Here is a 16,637-nt window from a genome sequence, read left to right as displayed (position 1 = left end):
AAGGCTTTACACAAGTCCAGGTAGATAACATCATTTGGTCTTCCCTTGTCAAATGATTTCATCACTTCATTATAGAAGGCCACCAGATTCATATAAGTTGCCCTAGGTGAAGCCATGCTTGCTATTGCAGATCAACTCCTTGTCTTGCACGTGCTTTAACATTTCTTCCATGACCTTCTCATGCATAGAGGTGAGGCTCACTGGTCTTTAGTTCCTTGGGTCATCCTTTCTACCCTTCTTAAAAATTAAAGTGATGTTTCCCTTTTTCCAGTCACCAGGGACTTCATGTGACAGCCATGACTTTTCAAATATGATGGAGAGTGGCTTGGCAACTACATCAGCCAGTTCCTTCAGGACCTTGGGTTGCATGTTGCCTAACCTCATACACTTGTACACATTCAGTGTCATTAGGTGGTCTCAGACTTGCTCTTCTCTTATAGTGCGAAGGATTTTGCTCCTCCAACCCATGCCTAGAGGTTCAGGGATGTGAGAGACATGAGAAGTCTGTTGTGACCAGTTCTTTCTCATTTATTACAGAGGGTGCACTCTTATTGGCCTTTCTCTTCTGACCACTGTACCCATAGAATCCCTTGTTATTTTTCACATCCCTTGTCAATTTCAGTTCCATCCATGCCTTGGCTTTCCTGATCTCATCTCTACACATCCAGACAGCAGCCCTGTACTCACTCTTCCTAGACCATGTCCCTGCTTCCGCTGCCTGTGCACTTCCTTCTTACACCCCAGTTTGACCAGCAGGTCCTTGCTCAGCCATGCCAGTTTCCAGCCTCCCCTACTTGATTTCTTACACATGGTAATGGAGAGCTCTTGCGCTCTAGGAAAGGTGTTCTTAAATTATTGCCAGCTCTGTTCAGTTCCTTTGTCCCTAAGGACAGCTTCCTAGGGTATCTCTCCCACTAATCACTAATTCTTTAAACAGCTGGAGGCCTGGTCTTCTGAAGTTCAGAAAACTTAGGTCTTTTCAAGGCCCATATTCCTCGAGATCTGTGGCAGGGTAACCACACAGGTGCTAGAATTCAGTCAAGGAATCAGAGAGAAGTTTTTTTTATTATGAACAGGATCCCTTCTTATACCCTTGTGCTCACAGACTACTTAACAACTCATTAGTTAACTATCCTGCTAAACAACAGCAACTGCTCTATAACAAAACAATGCCCAACTGCAAGGCACCCAAGGATCTTGGTTTTCACTTCTCCCAGGACTTCATGATGTTTTCACCAGCTACGGAACTGCTGAGTCACAAGGCAATATTTCCACAGAGATCATTAACTCAACTAGGGCATGGTTGCTACAGCCCAGACTGCCTCCAATCTTAAAATCTTTAATGAGTTCATCTGCATTTGCGAGCACCAGGTCCAGTAATGCTTCACCTCTGGTTGCTTTTTTTAATACCTGGGCCAGAAAGTTATCCTCAGTGCACTCAAGGAACCTCCTGGTTTGCTTACAGCCTGCTCTTTTGCTTTCCCAACAGACATCCAGCTGGTTGAAATCCCCCATCAGGATGAGAGTCTATCAGCAGGATGGTTCTTGTAGTTGAAGCAAGAAGGCCTCATCCACGGACTTCCTTTGATCAGGCAGCCTGTAGTAGACCCTGATCAGACCCCAAGATCTCCTTCATTGGTTCCATCACTAATTTTTACCCACAAGTTGTTAACTTGTTCATGGCTGTTTCTCAAAAGGCAGCTCTTTGCAATCTATCCATTTCTTAACATAGAGGGCAACACCTATGCACCTCCTTCCATGTCTATCTCTTCTAAAGAGCTTGTACCACTTGATTTCACAGTAGAAATATTAGTTAAAATTCATTCATTGAGTTTGAGACTGTCTTCCTTCAGATCTATCACTGATGATAAATAGTCAGATGGCTGAGTAAACAGGTAGCATTTATTTGCGTAACCTTTAAAGTAATCTTAGGCTTTTAGACTTTTTTCCAATCTAAACAAAAAGCAACATATCTGTGGCTTGAAAAGAGTGAACTCCAAAGGGGAAAAAAATGTCCTTCCCATTCCTAAAGAAACAAATAAAGCTCTTTCAAAGTTGGCATCTTCAAATAATTTGTTCTCTGTAAAACCTTAAATATGATTTCTTCCACCTTTAGAAAAATAAGGGAAGAGGCCTATATGCTTTCCATATTTAAGAATTGTTTTTAATGTGCTCTTGTTTCTCTCGCACTCATTTTGAGACTATCTTCTATTTACCTCTGTTTCTAAGAGACTCCAAAGTATGATCTACATTTCTTGAATCTGGATCTTTTTCAGATAATGTGAATTTTGTCCTTAAGGATACTTTTGGCTAGGTTTTTTCTAGAAAAAAATATATATTATTTGCTAGAAATGTAAATAATATATTTAGACTTAAGCAACAGTATTAATTTTAGTGAGAAGTTAAAAGCCTTTTAACAGCTTTAATGATTAAGGAGGTTACACTTAGAAGATGTATTTTTGTTACAGTGGCATGCTTACATTGACATTTTGAATATAGCATGTGGGTATGGCATGCTGGCCTTTTTTTTAGAGACTCTGTGCCTTGTTCTGCTGGGGGCTTAAATTCAATTATCTACAAATATGTTCTGTAACCAGTGTGTGAACTTTCATGTCAAGATTTATTTTTTTAGCCAAGCGAAGTGATATTTTTGACTTCATAAAACTGAAGATAGCATTACCTTAAAAAAAACAACTGTACTTTCTAAAAACGTGGCAATAGTTAGGTGTCTGTCTGAACAACTTATTTTAGACATGCTCTGCATTTTAAACCTATTATTATTTCTTATAACTTGAAAATACTATTGCAGTTTTCTATATTGGAGAAAAAAAAATCCATAAATGTCTACCAAAGTACATTATATTTTTGTATTACAGATGATTCACCTCCAGCAGAACGGGAACCAGGTGAAGTTGTGGACAGCCTGGTAGGCAAACAAGTGGAATATGCCAAAGAAGATGGATCAAAAAGGACTGGCATGGTCATTCATCAAGTTGAAGCCAAACCATCTGTTTATTTCATCAAATTTGATGATGATTTCCATATTTATGTCTATGATTTGGTGAAGACATCCTAGATATCATCATGAAATTTTGCCAAATTTGTGGAACTATTACATGTAAAATTTGTAGACATAAAGACTTGACAGCTTTTCAGTTAAATGAAAGCTTAAATGTCCCTGTGAATTCACAGTCTCTGCTAGCAAAACTGTTTTGTTCTGAATGTTACAAACATTTATGTGAATGTGATACATTTTGCATAAGAGAACTCAATTTCTTTATGGAAGTCGATATATTTGGGTAGGAGGGAGTTAAAAGCAAAGAACAGCTTCAAAATCAAGCTGTGCAAAGTCAGTCTAGTATTGTGATCTAATTATTTTCATAGATTTTAACATTTTCTTCAACGTTGCACTCAACTCTTCAACTGCCACATGCAAATGTAGTTTGCTATTTTTAATGTCTTCTTTTTTAATATTACATTTAATTTCTTTGCTGCTGGCAGTCCTTGATTTCTAGGTTGTCAGAGGTGACTTTTCTCAAAGGTTTGAATGGTTTATGCAGCAGTAAGGAGTGCCTAACCCAAGTAACAGAAATTTACTGTGTTTCTAGTCTTTTTTTTACATTAATCTTTTCAAGAACTTTCAGTACATGGAAACAATTGTGCATTTTTAGTAGTCACGGGGCAATAAGATATCAAGTGTTTTACTTATACACCTTTCAGTGAAAAGGCATTGAAGTATAAAAATATATTTAATCTGTATAATTGATTCATTAGAAAATGCAGATTAATGGCCCATTTTTACAAGTTGTAGAAACCAGTAAAATAGACGAAAAAAAAACCCTGCCTTCAGTCCTAAATGTTGTACTTCCTTTTGTTATACACATTTCTTAGCAAAACCCAAGTGCTTGGTGCCACAAGTTTAACAGTATATATACTACTTAAGAAGACTTCAGTCTATGCATTGTCAATCAGTAGTCTTTTATTTAATGTCAGAACCTACCAAACTGGATATCTATGTGTAGACTTAAAAGCCTAACAGTAGTTAATGTTTTACATGGTAAATGCAATCTTGGAGGTGGGGATGGAGTCCTCTTACTTTGAAGGCCTCCTTTAGAGAAAAAGTATTTGTTGTCATCTGCTCAGTCTCAGAGGATTCTGTCTGAATTTCACACCCAGAGGAGTGGAATTCAAACCCACACCTCCATGGGAGATTGCAACCTGCAGCCTTTTTGCGTTTGTTCTCAACCATCCTGGTTCAAGAAGATATGTTCCCAATATATTGTTTTTCTGACTTTTCTGTGTAAGGAGTGTCCAAACAAATCTACAGTTTCAACCTGTAGTTGCCTTTTGTAGTGTACTTGCTTAGAGGTATTCTGTTAACATGAATTTCATTCCATAGCACTAGAGTTCTGCATGCCATCGGTGTACTATCTAATGGAAGCTATAGGCAGTCTCAGTGGTTCAGTCATCTGCATTAGGCTGTGGATGTAAATAGCAGACAAATCCTTTCACAGTTTTAATCTTGCAAGATGGTTGTAAATCAAGGTTAGGATGTTGGTTTCTTTTAAGTTTAGCAGCTTTTAAAAGCATCAGAATTGCAACAAGGCAACAAAATTTCACAATAACAAAACTGTCTTGTTAGTTTAAAGCTGGGCTCTACAAGCTTCAAAGTAAGTAATACAGTATGTGAAAACAGTTAACACTACTGATGGAAAGAAGGAATATATAGATATACAACCTTATGCTGTTAGTGGAAGGATTCAGGAGAGGTGCTATTATTCAAAGATCAAAGCTCTGACCTCTGTTTTGGGTACTCTTGATATCAAAGACTCAGTGAATTAAGTCCCTTTCTGTCCTTTTCTTTGCCTGATTTCATATTTTAGCCTTAAAGCTTGTGCTTCATTATGCTGTTGAATGGTAATACTGTATAAATATAATACCTTAATTCTTTGTCCCTTGCTACTATATTACATTCTGTCCAGTATTTCATAATGGGCAACCCAAAGCAGGCAATTATATTTCAGTTCACAGCTTCTCAATCCAGTACTTAAGCACTAAGTACCCGAGTTGCAAATTTTCCTTCTGTTTTGAACAAAGTGAGCAGATTTGCAACACAGTGCTTTCATCCTGCAGATCTGTTATGTGCTTTCTATTGACTCTTAGAGTCCTGCATGTAAATCTTAAAGCTGAGCCTGGCTCCATGAGCCCCAGTTGACATTTGTGGCAAAAGAACGAGTGAGTGTATTGATTATACACAAGATACATGAATAACTTGGTACAAGGAGTTTTGGGTTATACATCTAAGGAATACAAGATTTGTTTTGAAATAGCTGAGGATTAAGTATACTATTTTTTAGCATTAGGCTTGCATTTGTGGGTTTTATGCAAACATTCTAATATATCAGGTATTTCGATAATTAGAATTAACCTATAAGCTGTCAAATTTCTGGTTGTTTTTAGATGTCACTGTTGTCTGTTTTGTCTGTTACACAGGTTTTTTCTTTTAATCTTTTTTCCTATGTTTTTATTATTTTTATTTGGTAGGGTTATTTTTTCTTTTGTTTGATAGCTTAAAAAACACCTTTTTGAGACTTGAGACTAATTCCACTCCCTGACATCTGCTTTGGGCTTTGTTTAGTTAGTCTTTTGTTAGTCTAATATGTGAGATCTGCATGCAGTGCTTTTGTTAACCAGGTAACTAATTGTTGACCCCTTGCTCTAGGGGCTCGACATTGCTTTCCAAATATATCATAGGGCTTGTGTAGGCACATGACATGGATCTTTGCATAAAAGTTATTGGCCTCTCTCATTTACCTGCTGTAGTACTGTTGTATATTGTGTGTGCGTATGTGATGTCAAGCTGCCATGTAAAATGTTTAAAAATGAAAAAAACTTAAACCCAGGCCATCCTTTTCTGCATGCTTAGAATGTTAGAACATTCAGTGTAACAAATTAAAGGTGCATGTTATAATGGTTAGATTTGGGTTTTGTTCTGTTTTTTTTTTTCTCCTTTTTTTTTTTCGGGGGGGGGAAGGAGGGGGCTGTTCATTTTTTTGTGAATTAGCTTATCGTGGTGTTTAAATGGTTGTTAGTAGGATTAAATGCACTGATGAGACAAGCATAGTGCCAACAGAAGGTAATTTCCCAGTCGTATGTGTCATACAGCATTTGAAGGGATCACATGTTCTGTTCAAGAATAAATAGAATCACAATTGATTAGTAGAACACTACTTTTTTTTCTTCTTCTGAATGGCAAACTCTAAATTAAGTAGGACTATGTGAAGACTGAAATACGTTGGGAAACATCTTACTTATCACAATAGGCAGAAGCCTTCTTTAAATTAACTATTTTAAAAGGGAGGCTTTATTTTCAGACAGAATATATTACACCTGTTTCAGGGGGAAAAAATATGGTAAAAAAAGGTTTTGGTTCCTCAAAAATGCTGTGCTTTTTGTATTTTACATCATTCATTAGTGCAATTCGGATGGTTCTTGGTATGTGTATAGTTAATAGGTCTTCATATTCACATTATAGAATTAGGTAACGACTTCATCTTTAGAGCTCAGTTACATTATTTTTATTTTGAAAAATTTAGACAGTTCCCTGTTCTCTGCATTTATAAGTATGAATACTTTAAATCTGTTACTTAATTCTGTAAGTAATTTTTATAATTATGATGTAACTCTATCCTTAAAACATCTAAAATAAATCCTTTATGTGCAACTCATGACTGTAAATTTTGTTCACATGAGCAAAATGTAGTGATGTGACTTCATGTTGTGAAAAGGTAGTTTCTACAGGTTTGTTTCAGGTTTTTTTTAGTTAAAAACAACTTAGTGTTTTAATGTTGAGTCATGTATGCTGGTATAAAGCTTTCCCCTATGAAATAAGTTTCCTTGCTAAGCCAAAGCATTCTGTCAAGTCTGTAGAAACATCAAAGATAGAATGTGACTGAGATAAAGCATAATATTTGAATTGTATTTTACCAAAGTCAGAAAAACTCCTCTTCAGAACATTATTCAAGTCTGTAGGGAGCCTCTGTAAGGTAAATAACTCCCAATGATTGTACTCCGCAAAGAGATAGTATAGGGGATGGTATATTTTAAGTAGTTCTATATAAACAGTATACAGATGATACAAAAGAGAAGATGGCTCACCTTTATGATGACAAGGCTTGCAGGGGACTCCACATGGGAGGGATCTCCAAGAAGAGATCCTTCCCTGGTGGTGGTCAGCCCTTAAATGAGGTTTGGGAGAGGTGGAACCAGGCTCCACCCCTTCCACTCACACAGGTATATCACCTTCACCTGTGCGCCCATGGCTGACTCAGTGCTCACCCCAGGTGACCAATCAGTGGTTCAGGCCATGATTCAGCAGTTCCCATACACTCCACCCCTTCACGACATGAACCACTGATCAAGTAACCATAAGGTGAGCTCCCCTTGATACAGAGACCCAATACATCGCGACACTTACATAATTGCCCGTCACAACACATGTTGATGTAATCTGATATGAGTGATGATTGGCGCATCCATCGAACTCTTCTTTGGGCCAGTGCTCGGTGGTATCTACTGGAAGCATGTAATCACACAGTGCAGGTCCATCTTAAGTGTCATCAGTCCCGGTTAGACCATCACCAGATGCTGCACACGGTCTTATAACAACTCTGGAACACTGCAGTATTGTTTGGTTCCTTCTAGCGACTCAGACTTATGGGGACTAATATAAGTGTTTTAGAGGTACCAAGAGGGGAAGATCCGCTCTCCAGGGTAAGATACAGGCCGTATTCCTGTCTTGGGTCAACACTTCAGCTTGTACAGGGGCATGCCCTGGCTGCCTGTACCAAACCCTTTGACCCGATATCTGTGGCTGTACGACTACATCAGGCACCAAAGGGGGTGTCCTGATCTGCCACAGAGACATGATAGGGGTCCCCTTAGCAAGGGAGACTGGAGTGTTAACCATTATTTCAGTAGGCCATGTACCCATTACCGGAGGGGCTACCGAACCCCCCACCTCCAATAATCTCCCCCAAGGTGCAAGTAGGCCGCACCATCGTGGTCCTACCTGCACCTTCCAGGGCCATTTTATTTTATTGGTACTTGGTTTTAGGTCCTCAGGGGCAGGGAGCAGAAGATTGTTCTCACGGCCAATCTGAGGCTTCACTTCATTATCGGTGCCCATAATTTGGTTCCTAAGTGGGGAGGCCCATGTTGTCTGTAACATTTTCAAGGCACTGGGTCTGCCATGTCTAGGTCTTTCATTCAGGTCCTGCAGGGTCTCGTGGAGTCTCTTTGTCCACCCCTGCAGGGACTGAGAGTTTGTCTTCAGGGCAGCCTTGAGAATACTATTGTAATATTCGATAAGGCCTGCCCCCGTTGGATTATATGGCAGGTGGAATCGCCACTCAATATTATTTTCTTCTGCCCAGCATTGTATCACTGCACCCATGAAATGACTTCCTTGGTCGCTCTCGATGACTTGCGGTGTTCCGTAGGCAGCCATCAACCTTGTGAGTGCCTTTATAGTGTATGCCTGGTTGGCTTTTGGTACTGGATAGGCCTGCATTAGCCCACTCGCGGTGTCGACACAGGTTAGGGCATATCTCGCCCCCTCAGACCGATAGAGGGGCCCAAGATAATCAACCTACCATCTCTGTAGAGGATTGTGTCCTCTAGCAAGATGGGCTGTAGTTTCAGGCAACGACCTCGGTCTTATCTTAGAGCAGGCGTCACAGTCTCAGCATGCTTGAGCTATGTCCGATAGTTGTACGGGCAGTCCCCACGCTTTAGCGGCTGCCCACATGGTCTTCTGCCCAGCATGCCACAGCTTTTGATGTAGCCAGTAAGTGATATTCTCAGATGGTGAGATCTCAACCCATCTAACTCGGGCCAGTGTGACGGCTTCATCATTTCCTGGTGACTGTAAGGGTTGATGACCAGAAACATGGTAGACACGTACAATTCTGTGTTTGACTGTATTCCATATGTCCAACCACATATCTTTGCCCCAGATCAGTCGGGAGTGGATAGTCCAATCCTGGGTGGCCCACTGTGTGATCCAAAGAGTAGGCCCCCGATACACAGCCCAACTATCTGTGCAAATATTCAGGATACCATCACCAGGTTCTTCGGTTATAACCATCCACACCGCCCACAGCTCTGCCCACTGGCTGCTTTGACCATCCCCCTCTTCGAACCATATTGTGTCTGTGGCAGGATGGTACGCTACTGCTCTCCACTTACTTGGGTTGCCCTTGCTGAACCCATCCGTGTACCAGGCATCTTCAGGAATATGATATTTTCCTTCCTGGACGGGACTCTTCTGTGGTGGAGCAACCGAAGTTTGTTTTGGTGCATCACTATGATACGTTACTGGGCCAAGAATCTTCTGAAGCTCTTCTTTCAACGGTGAGGAAGAGAGACTACTCTGACTGAGATAGGCGACCCATCGTGCCACCATCTGCAGCCAGGCCACCCCTGTCTTAGGAAGGTGGGTCAGATCTCTTACCCACCCCTGGATTGGCAACGCAGTCTTGACTATAACTTCGGCCGTTTGGGTTATAGGCTCTACCGCTTGTAATGCAGAATAGGCAGCCAATAACTGTTTTTCAATCATAGTATACCTTTCCTCTGCTCCATGCCACACCTGAGACCAAAATCCAATGGAGGTCCAAACAGAGCTCTGATTTTGTCACAGGCCCTAGCCAAAGCCATCTGGAGTTACGTGAACATCTAGCTCAGCTGGGAGGGTAGGATCAAATAGACCCAAAGCCTGGGCTTGTTTAACCGCCTGTTGCACCTGTTGAAAAGCATCCTGTTCTTTCTCCCCCAGTCCCATAATTGGCCCTTTTTTGTAAGTCTATACAGAAGTCTCAGCAGCTGCACCAAATGAGGTATAAAGGAATGCCAGTATCCCAATATACCCAGGAATTCCTGCAGCTGCTTTGGTGTTGTAGGGACTGGAAATGCCTGAACCTTATCTATGATGGCATTAGGTAACACTTTGGTCTTTCCTGACCAGACTACCCCCAGAAATTTTACGGACAGTCCTGGACCTTGCACATTTGAGGATTGATAGCCCATCCTCTTTCACTTAGGTAGGCAGTTAATGAATCTGCTGCCTCCCCTACTGCTTCCAGTGAGTCAGATGTTAACAGGAGGTCATCAATATAGTGGTATAGGTTCACATTGTTTGGTTTTCTCCAATCAGCCAGGTCACGTGCCACCAAATTATGACAGCATGTTGGTGAGTGCACGTACCCCTGTGGCAAGACCTGAAAGGTCCACTGCCTGCCTCCCCACGTAAATGCAAATTGATCTTGTGATTCTTTAGCAATAGGTATGCTAAAAACACATTTGCTAAATCCAGGACACAAAGGTAAGTTTTGATTTCCCTACTAAGAGTGTCCATTAAGGAGGCAATATTGGGTACAGCCCCATGAATGGGCGGCGTGACCTTATTTAGTTCTCTATAATCCACCATCATTCTCCGTGTTCCATCCGACTTCTGTACTGGCCATATGGGGGAATTATGCGGGCTGTGTGCAGGTCTTATACCTACTTTCTCTAATTCCTGCACCGTCTTTGATATTTCTTCTTGCCCACCCAGGAGTCTGTACTGTCTTATATTAGTAATCCGGCGTGGTTTTGGCAAACAAATGGGCTCATGTTTCGCAATATTGTCCATATTGCCCAGATACTAATGTACCTCTGCCGTAGTCTGAACTCTCCCACAGTAGTCTGGAGAGCCAGACCCCATAGAATGTCTATGCCCAGGATATATTCTGGAATTGGGGCAATCGACACCTTATACTCCTGGGGCGGGAGACGCCCAACCCCCAATTTCAACCACGTTTGGGTGACTGGAATAGTCTGCCCCCCAAACCCACCAATCATCACTCTATTACCATTAAATTTTTTTGGGTCTCCATATATAATTGATGTTTCTGCGTCGGTATCCACTAGAGCCATCACCTTCTGCACATTTGTCCTGGACCAGAATATTGTTAGTTCTACATAGGGCCTCCGGTCACATCTGGAGGCCCTATGGGGACCAGAGATTTCCGTTAATCCATGAATTTTGCCAGATCTAAATCTTTTGCCACAGGTGGCTCAGGCACTGTAGCCCATGACACCTGCTGATGTTTTTTCCTACTGTTTGGTATTATAAAGTCAGCCAAATTCCAGGCTGTTGTCGGTGTTTTTTGTATAATTCGTACTCCCGATTTTCTGGGAGCACTCAAATTTTTGATCATTTTTAAGCTGTTTCCACAGCTGCAAAAAAAAAAAGTTGGGTTGCCCATCAATTTTGGTAAACACAACCCCAGCCCGTATGAGATCATTAAACATAGTCCTCCAGGATACCCTTACGGGGCCTGATCAGGGCATCCGTGGAGCAGGCTTTTCAGTTTTAATAGGGAAGGCCTCAGCGTCTTCCACTACACAAACATTGCGCCTGGTTCTTATACGCTCCGTCTCCCCTAAGTCTGCCACTAACTGGGCTGCCTGCTGTACGATGGCCTCTGATGCCACCAACGGATTTAATATGGAAACCAACATCCCATATAGGTGGGAGGGGGCCTGCTGTAGTATCAGATCTCTCATGCCCGCTGTAAATTTCTCTGTATTGGGGCTTTCAAAAGCATCTGCGTACAGAGCCTCCCTCATACCTAGTTCTCTAATGTAGGTCTGGAGGTCCTCCATAGAGGACCACAAACCAGTATTAAGAGGGATATCGGTTTTGTTGGGCCATGTTAAGCGGCATGCAGCCATCAACCAATCTATAATAGAATGGTTTTCCTCATTGTAGTGGACGGCTGCATATAATCTTTGTTTTAAGGCCGGGTTTATTGTTGTAGATGCTAATTTTGACATTTCTGTTCCATTCACTAAAACACTTTCAGCTCCTGCATCCCATAACCTTAGGAGCCATGATGGCATGCTTTCCCTTGGCTTTTGATGGAACCGTTGTACTAGGTCCATCAACTCATTAGCTTTATACAGACGAGCAGTTACATGGAGGCAGGTTTCAGCAGGGGGCCATTGGTCAGGAGGCAACCCTGCTGGTCTATCTTGTACTTTTTTTGTTTTTTGAGTTATGATAGGCCAAATCTCAAATGGGTCCATCATAGATGGAGTTTCGAAATCTGCCTTAGAGATCTTTTTCCCTGTCATATCAGAGTCTTCTTCCTCTGATTTTTGGGTGTCTTCTACCGATATATTCCGTATTTGTCTCGTGGGGACATTTAGGCCAGGCTTTTTGGTTGTTAATGTACCCAGCTGTTGTTCCAGTTTCTCAATACGGTCTCGTAAAAACTGATTTTCAGTCTCCATATTAGCATTTGCAATATCTAACTTGAGTATGGCCATTACTAATGGCCAGGCTACTGCGGAGGCAGCTAACCACCACTCCTTGGTAACAAGTATGTCTTTATCTAATCCTGGAAAGTAGTCGGTCAAATAGGATGGGGAGGGAGAGGCAGTCCCTGGAACCCACAGGGGTCCCCATTTCTCAACAATGGATGCCAACCCATAGTAGGCTGACCCCATAAACCCTGGAATTAGACCAGGGATTTTCTGTTCTGGGGGGGTAACATTCTCCCCCCTGGCCCATTTAAACATATTCCAAATGAAGGACATGCAAGTAAATACAGATTTTTTTATTGCTAGAGCTGCCTGGCTCGCCAAGTATAAGGTAAATAACTCTTAATGATGGTTCTCATTAAGAAATAGTATAGGGGATGGTATATTTTAAGTCATCCTATATAAACAGTATATAGATAATACAAAAGAGAAGATGACTCACCTTTAGGATGACAAGGCTCACAAGGGACTCCACGTGGGAGGGATCTCCAAGAAAAGATCCTTCTCTGGTCGTTGTCAGCCCTTAAATGGGGTTTGGGAGAGGTGGAACCAGGCTCCACCCCTTCCACTCACACAGGTATATCACCTTCACCTGTGCGCCCATGGCTGACTCAGTGCTCACCCCAGGTGACCAATCAGTGGTTCAGGCTGATTCAGCAGTTCCCATACAGCCTCTAATTCCAGAACACACTAAAGCTCATGCTGTTAGTAGGAGTTCAGCAGTTGGGTACAGTAGAAGTGTTTGTCAGTGTTTTCTTCAAAGCAGACAAATGTATCAGTTAATGTGCTTAAAAAAAAGCCTAAATTGTATTTTAGTCACTTAAAAAAAAAAGTAGAATTGTTAAAAATGGAGGTGATGAATAATGAAGAGCATAATATCATAACTCTGTGAATTTTCTTACAACATGTAAGTTCTTCATATTAATCATTTTTTTAAGTCATTAAAGGTAAATTGCCAAACATGACTTTGGATACTGAAGAGATGAGATTTTCCTCTTTCTAATTATTTCTTAAATATAGATAGGAACGTTTTACATGCCTACTCCAAAATACATATTTGGCACCAACATTTCTAGACAGTAGAAAGGAGTGTACCCTCACTAAATTCACAGCCAATACTGGGAGCAGTTGATGATACAACAGAGGGTTGTGTTGCCATCCAGAGGGATTTGGACAAGCTGGAGAAATGGGCTGAAAAATATCAGGGTTGTTGGTGGCATTCATGCCCAGATTGTGGGTGTGACTGGTGGAAAAAGTTTTGGGGATTGTTTCAGGGAAACTTTAAAGCACTAGGAGTTATCTGTGGGGACATCCAGTTCGCAAGGAAAGGAGGTACCTGAGAATACACCCCTCGGGTGTATTTTAGTACACTGGCAAGAAATTGCAGGAGAACCAGGGAGTAGTTTAAGTAAAAAGACTTTGATAAAATACTGTAATCAGTGGTGGTTATTGTGTAAGTTAGAAGATGGGGAGAAATGGCCCCTGAATGGGACTTTAAATTACAGTACTATTGATGTTGTTTCTGAGACAGGAGGGTAAATGGGATGAAGCAGCTTATGCAGATGTTTTTAAATGCTACAGAATCATCCCGAGTGGCAGAAAAAGTGTGGGATAGGAGTGCCCCAGGACCCGTTCATCTTAGCGAAAGAAAGAAAAGCGAATGGCAGGAAATGATATAATGAAGTGTTGTAGTAGCTGCAGCATAGGGCAGCAGTGTACAAGGCTGGGCAGAGTAAGGGATACAGATGACTTGTTAGAGCATCATCAAGCCACTGGTGTTAGAAATCCAGCCGCGGAGTCGAGAGGGGAGGATTCTTCTCCTCCTGAAACCCCTTCTAACTCTCCCATAGCCTCAAGGAACAGGAAACAACAGGGAGCTTTTCTAGCACCCCTTAGAGAAGCAATCAGTTCAGAGGGAACCTGAGTTCTAATTAAAGTCTCCTTTTCTTCTTTTGATTTGGAAAATTGGAAGAGGATTGCTAAAGATTACCGAAGTGATTCGGTAGGAGTAGCACAGCATTTTCAATATTTGGTTAGGCAGCACAATCCAGATTGGAGTGATATTCAGTCGCTATTGGATTCTATGACAGAAGCTGAAAAGGATTTGATTCTGAAAACAGCCAAGAACCTGGTTGCAGATAGTTTGCGAGGTGGGCACGAGGATATCAAAGTTCATTTTCCAAGGCAGGACCCTCATTGGAATTTAGATAGAGGGGAGGAGAAAGATCTCTTACTGGCATATTGGGAATGGGTGTTAAAGGGGATGGAGAGGGCTAACCCCAAAACAATTAATTGGTCTGTACTATATGCAGTAAGGCAGGGTCCAAAAGAAACTCCCTTGGAGTTTTTGGATAAGTTAAGGAACACTATGAGGAAACATGCTCCCTTGGACCCAGGATCAGAAGTAGGCATTCAGCAGCTTATATCATTATTCATAGGACAATCAGCAGGAGAGATAAGGCAAAAGTTACAGAAAATGAGGGGTCTTGCACAGAATTTAGGAAGTTTGTTAGAAGAAGCATGGAGAGTGTTTAATAATCAGGAGGAGGAAGAGAAGAAAAGAGAGAAAAGAGTGCTAATTACAGCATTACCGGAGGTGGAACCAATGGCAATAAGGAGACCGCTTAAGAAAGACCAGTGTGCCATCTGTAGGAAAAAAAGGACACTGGAAAAAGGATTGTCCACAAAAGGATTGGAAAAGGGAGGGGGCAGGGATTAGGATTCAAGCCCTGGTGGAAAGGGACTGACATGAACCAGGGAAATCTACCCCAGCGGATCCACTGGTTAAAATTATCCTAGGGAATAAACAACCAAGCGTAGAGTTTTTTGTGGATATGGGAGCTACTCATTCTGTTTTAAATGAATTTTTGATGCCATTAAGTGAAAGTTTTGCAATGGTCAAAGGGGCCACAGGTCAACCAGAAAAGGTATATTTTTCTAAACCATTAAAGTTTGAATTGGGAAAGCAGGTAGGAATACATAGATTTTTATATATGCCAAATTCACCAAAACCTCTCCTAGGGCATGACTTATTGGAACAATTGGAAGCAGAAGTGAAGTTTGAAGAAGGGAAAATAAAATTTAAAGGAAGAACCTACAATAGAACTACTTAGCTTGGCCTTAATAACTACTCCAGCAAGTAAAGAGATACCAGAAGAAGTAAGAGATCAGGTTTACCCAGGAGTATGGGAAGTCAAAGCCCCAGGCCAAGCTAAAAATGCATCCCCTATAGTAATAAAAATCAAGCCAGGGAGTCAGCCTCCAAGAATTAAACAATATTCCCTAAGGATGGAAGATAGAGAGGGAATACAGACAATAATTGACCGATTCATAAAGCATGGCTTGCTGATAGAGAGTCAAAAAGAGTCAAAATACAACACACCGATATTACCAGTAAGAAAGCCTGATGGAAGTTACAGGGTAGTACAGGACTTCAGAGCAATTAACAAAATAGTAGAGGACTTATATCCTCTGGTAGCTAATCTATATACTTTGCTCACCAAATTATCCACTGAACTAACATGGTCTACCATTCTGGATTTGAAGGATGCCTTTTTCTGCTTGCCACTAGCTGTGGAGAGTCAGACATTATTTGCCTTGAATGGGAGAATCCTATCACAGGACATGAACTGTTCTTCCACAAGGATTTAAGAATAGTCCCACGATATTTGGGAATCAGTTGGCTAAGGACTTGGAGTGGTGGGAGCGCCTGTCTGATGAAGGGGTACTACTACAATATGTGGATGATCTTTTGATAGCTACAGAAACAAAGGAGGCATGTCTGAAGTGGACAGTTTGCTGAATTTCCTTGGACTTAATGGGTATCTGAGTTTCTCCACAGAAAGCACAAGTGGCTCAACAGCAAGTTGAGATGTACCTCGGGTACTAGATTTCTGTGGGGACACAGATGCTGGGAACTGCCCGGAAGGAGGCTATTTGTCAAACCCCTGAACCATGCACCTCTAAGGAGCTACAAACATTCCTCAGAATGCTGGGATGGTGCCGTTTATGGATACCTAACTACAGAATAATGGTAAAACCGCTCTACGCGATGCTAAAATCTTGCTCAAAGGATCTGACTTGGGATGGGAAGGCTAGAAGAGCATTTTGGTAGTTGAAACAGGAGTTGATGAAAGCCCCAGCCTTGGGACTCCCAGATGTCATTAAGTCCTTTCTGCTATTCTCCTATGAAAAACAGGGGATAGCCTTGGGAATTTTGTCCCAAAACCTTGGGCCATACCAGAGGACAGTGGCCTACTTCTCTAAAC

General features: G+C 41.5%; 1 protein-coding gene across 1 annotated transcript in view; it reads left to right on the top strand.

Moving 5' to 3' along the window:
* LOC136058205 (spindlin-Z-like) overlaps nucleotides 1-3,076 on the top strand; it is a 147,778-nt gene extending 144,702 nt beyond the window's left edge. The window contains exon 5 of the mRNA XM_065751497.1: nucleotides 2,877-3,076. Within this exon, the coding sequence (XP_065607569.1) occupies nucleotides 2,877-3,076 (200 nt within the window). The remainder of the gene's footprint in view (nucleotides 1-2,876) is intronic.
* The last annotated feature ends 13,561 nt before the right edge of the window (nucleotides 3,077-16,637 follow it).

This window comes from Cyrtonyx montezumae, unplaced genomic scaffold, assembly GCF_038088225.1.
Source record: "Cyrtonyx montezumae isolate F1298 unplaced genomic scaffold, pur_monq_1.0 scaffold_72, whole genome shotgun sequence".
Lineage (NCBI taxonomy): Eukaryota > Metazoa > Chordata > Aves > Galliformes > Odontophoridae > Cyrtonyx > Cyrtonyx montezumae.
Note: the sequence above shows the minus strand (reverse complement) of the source record. Positions and strands in the feature narration are given on the sequence as shown.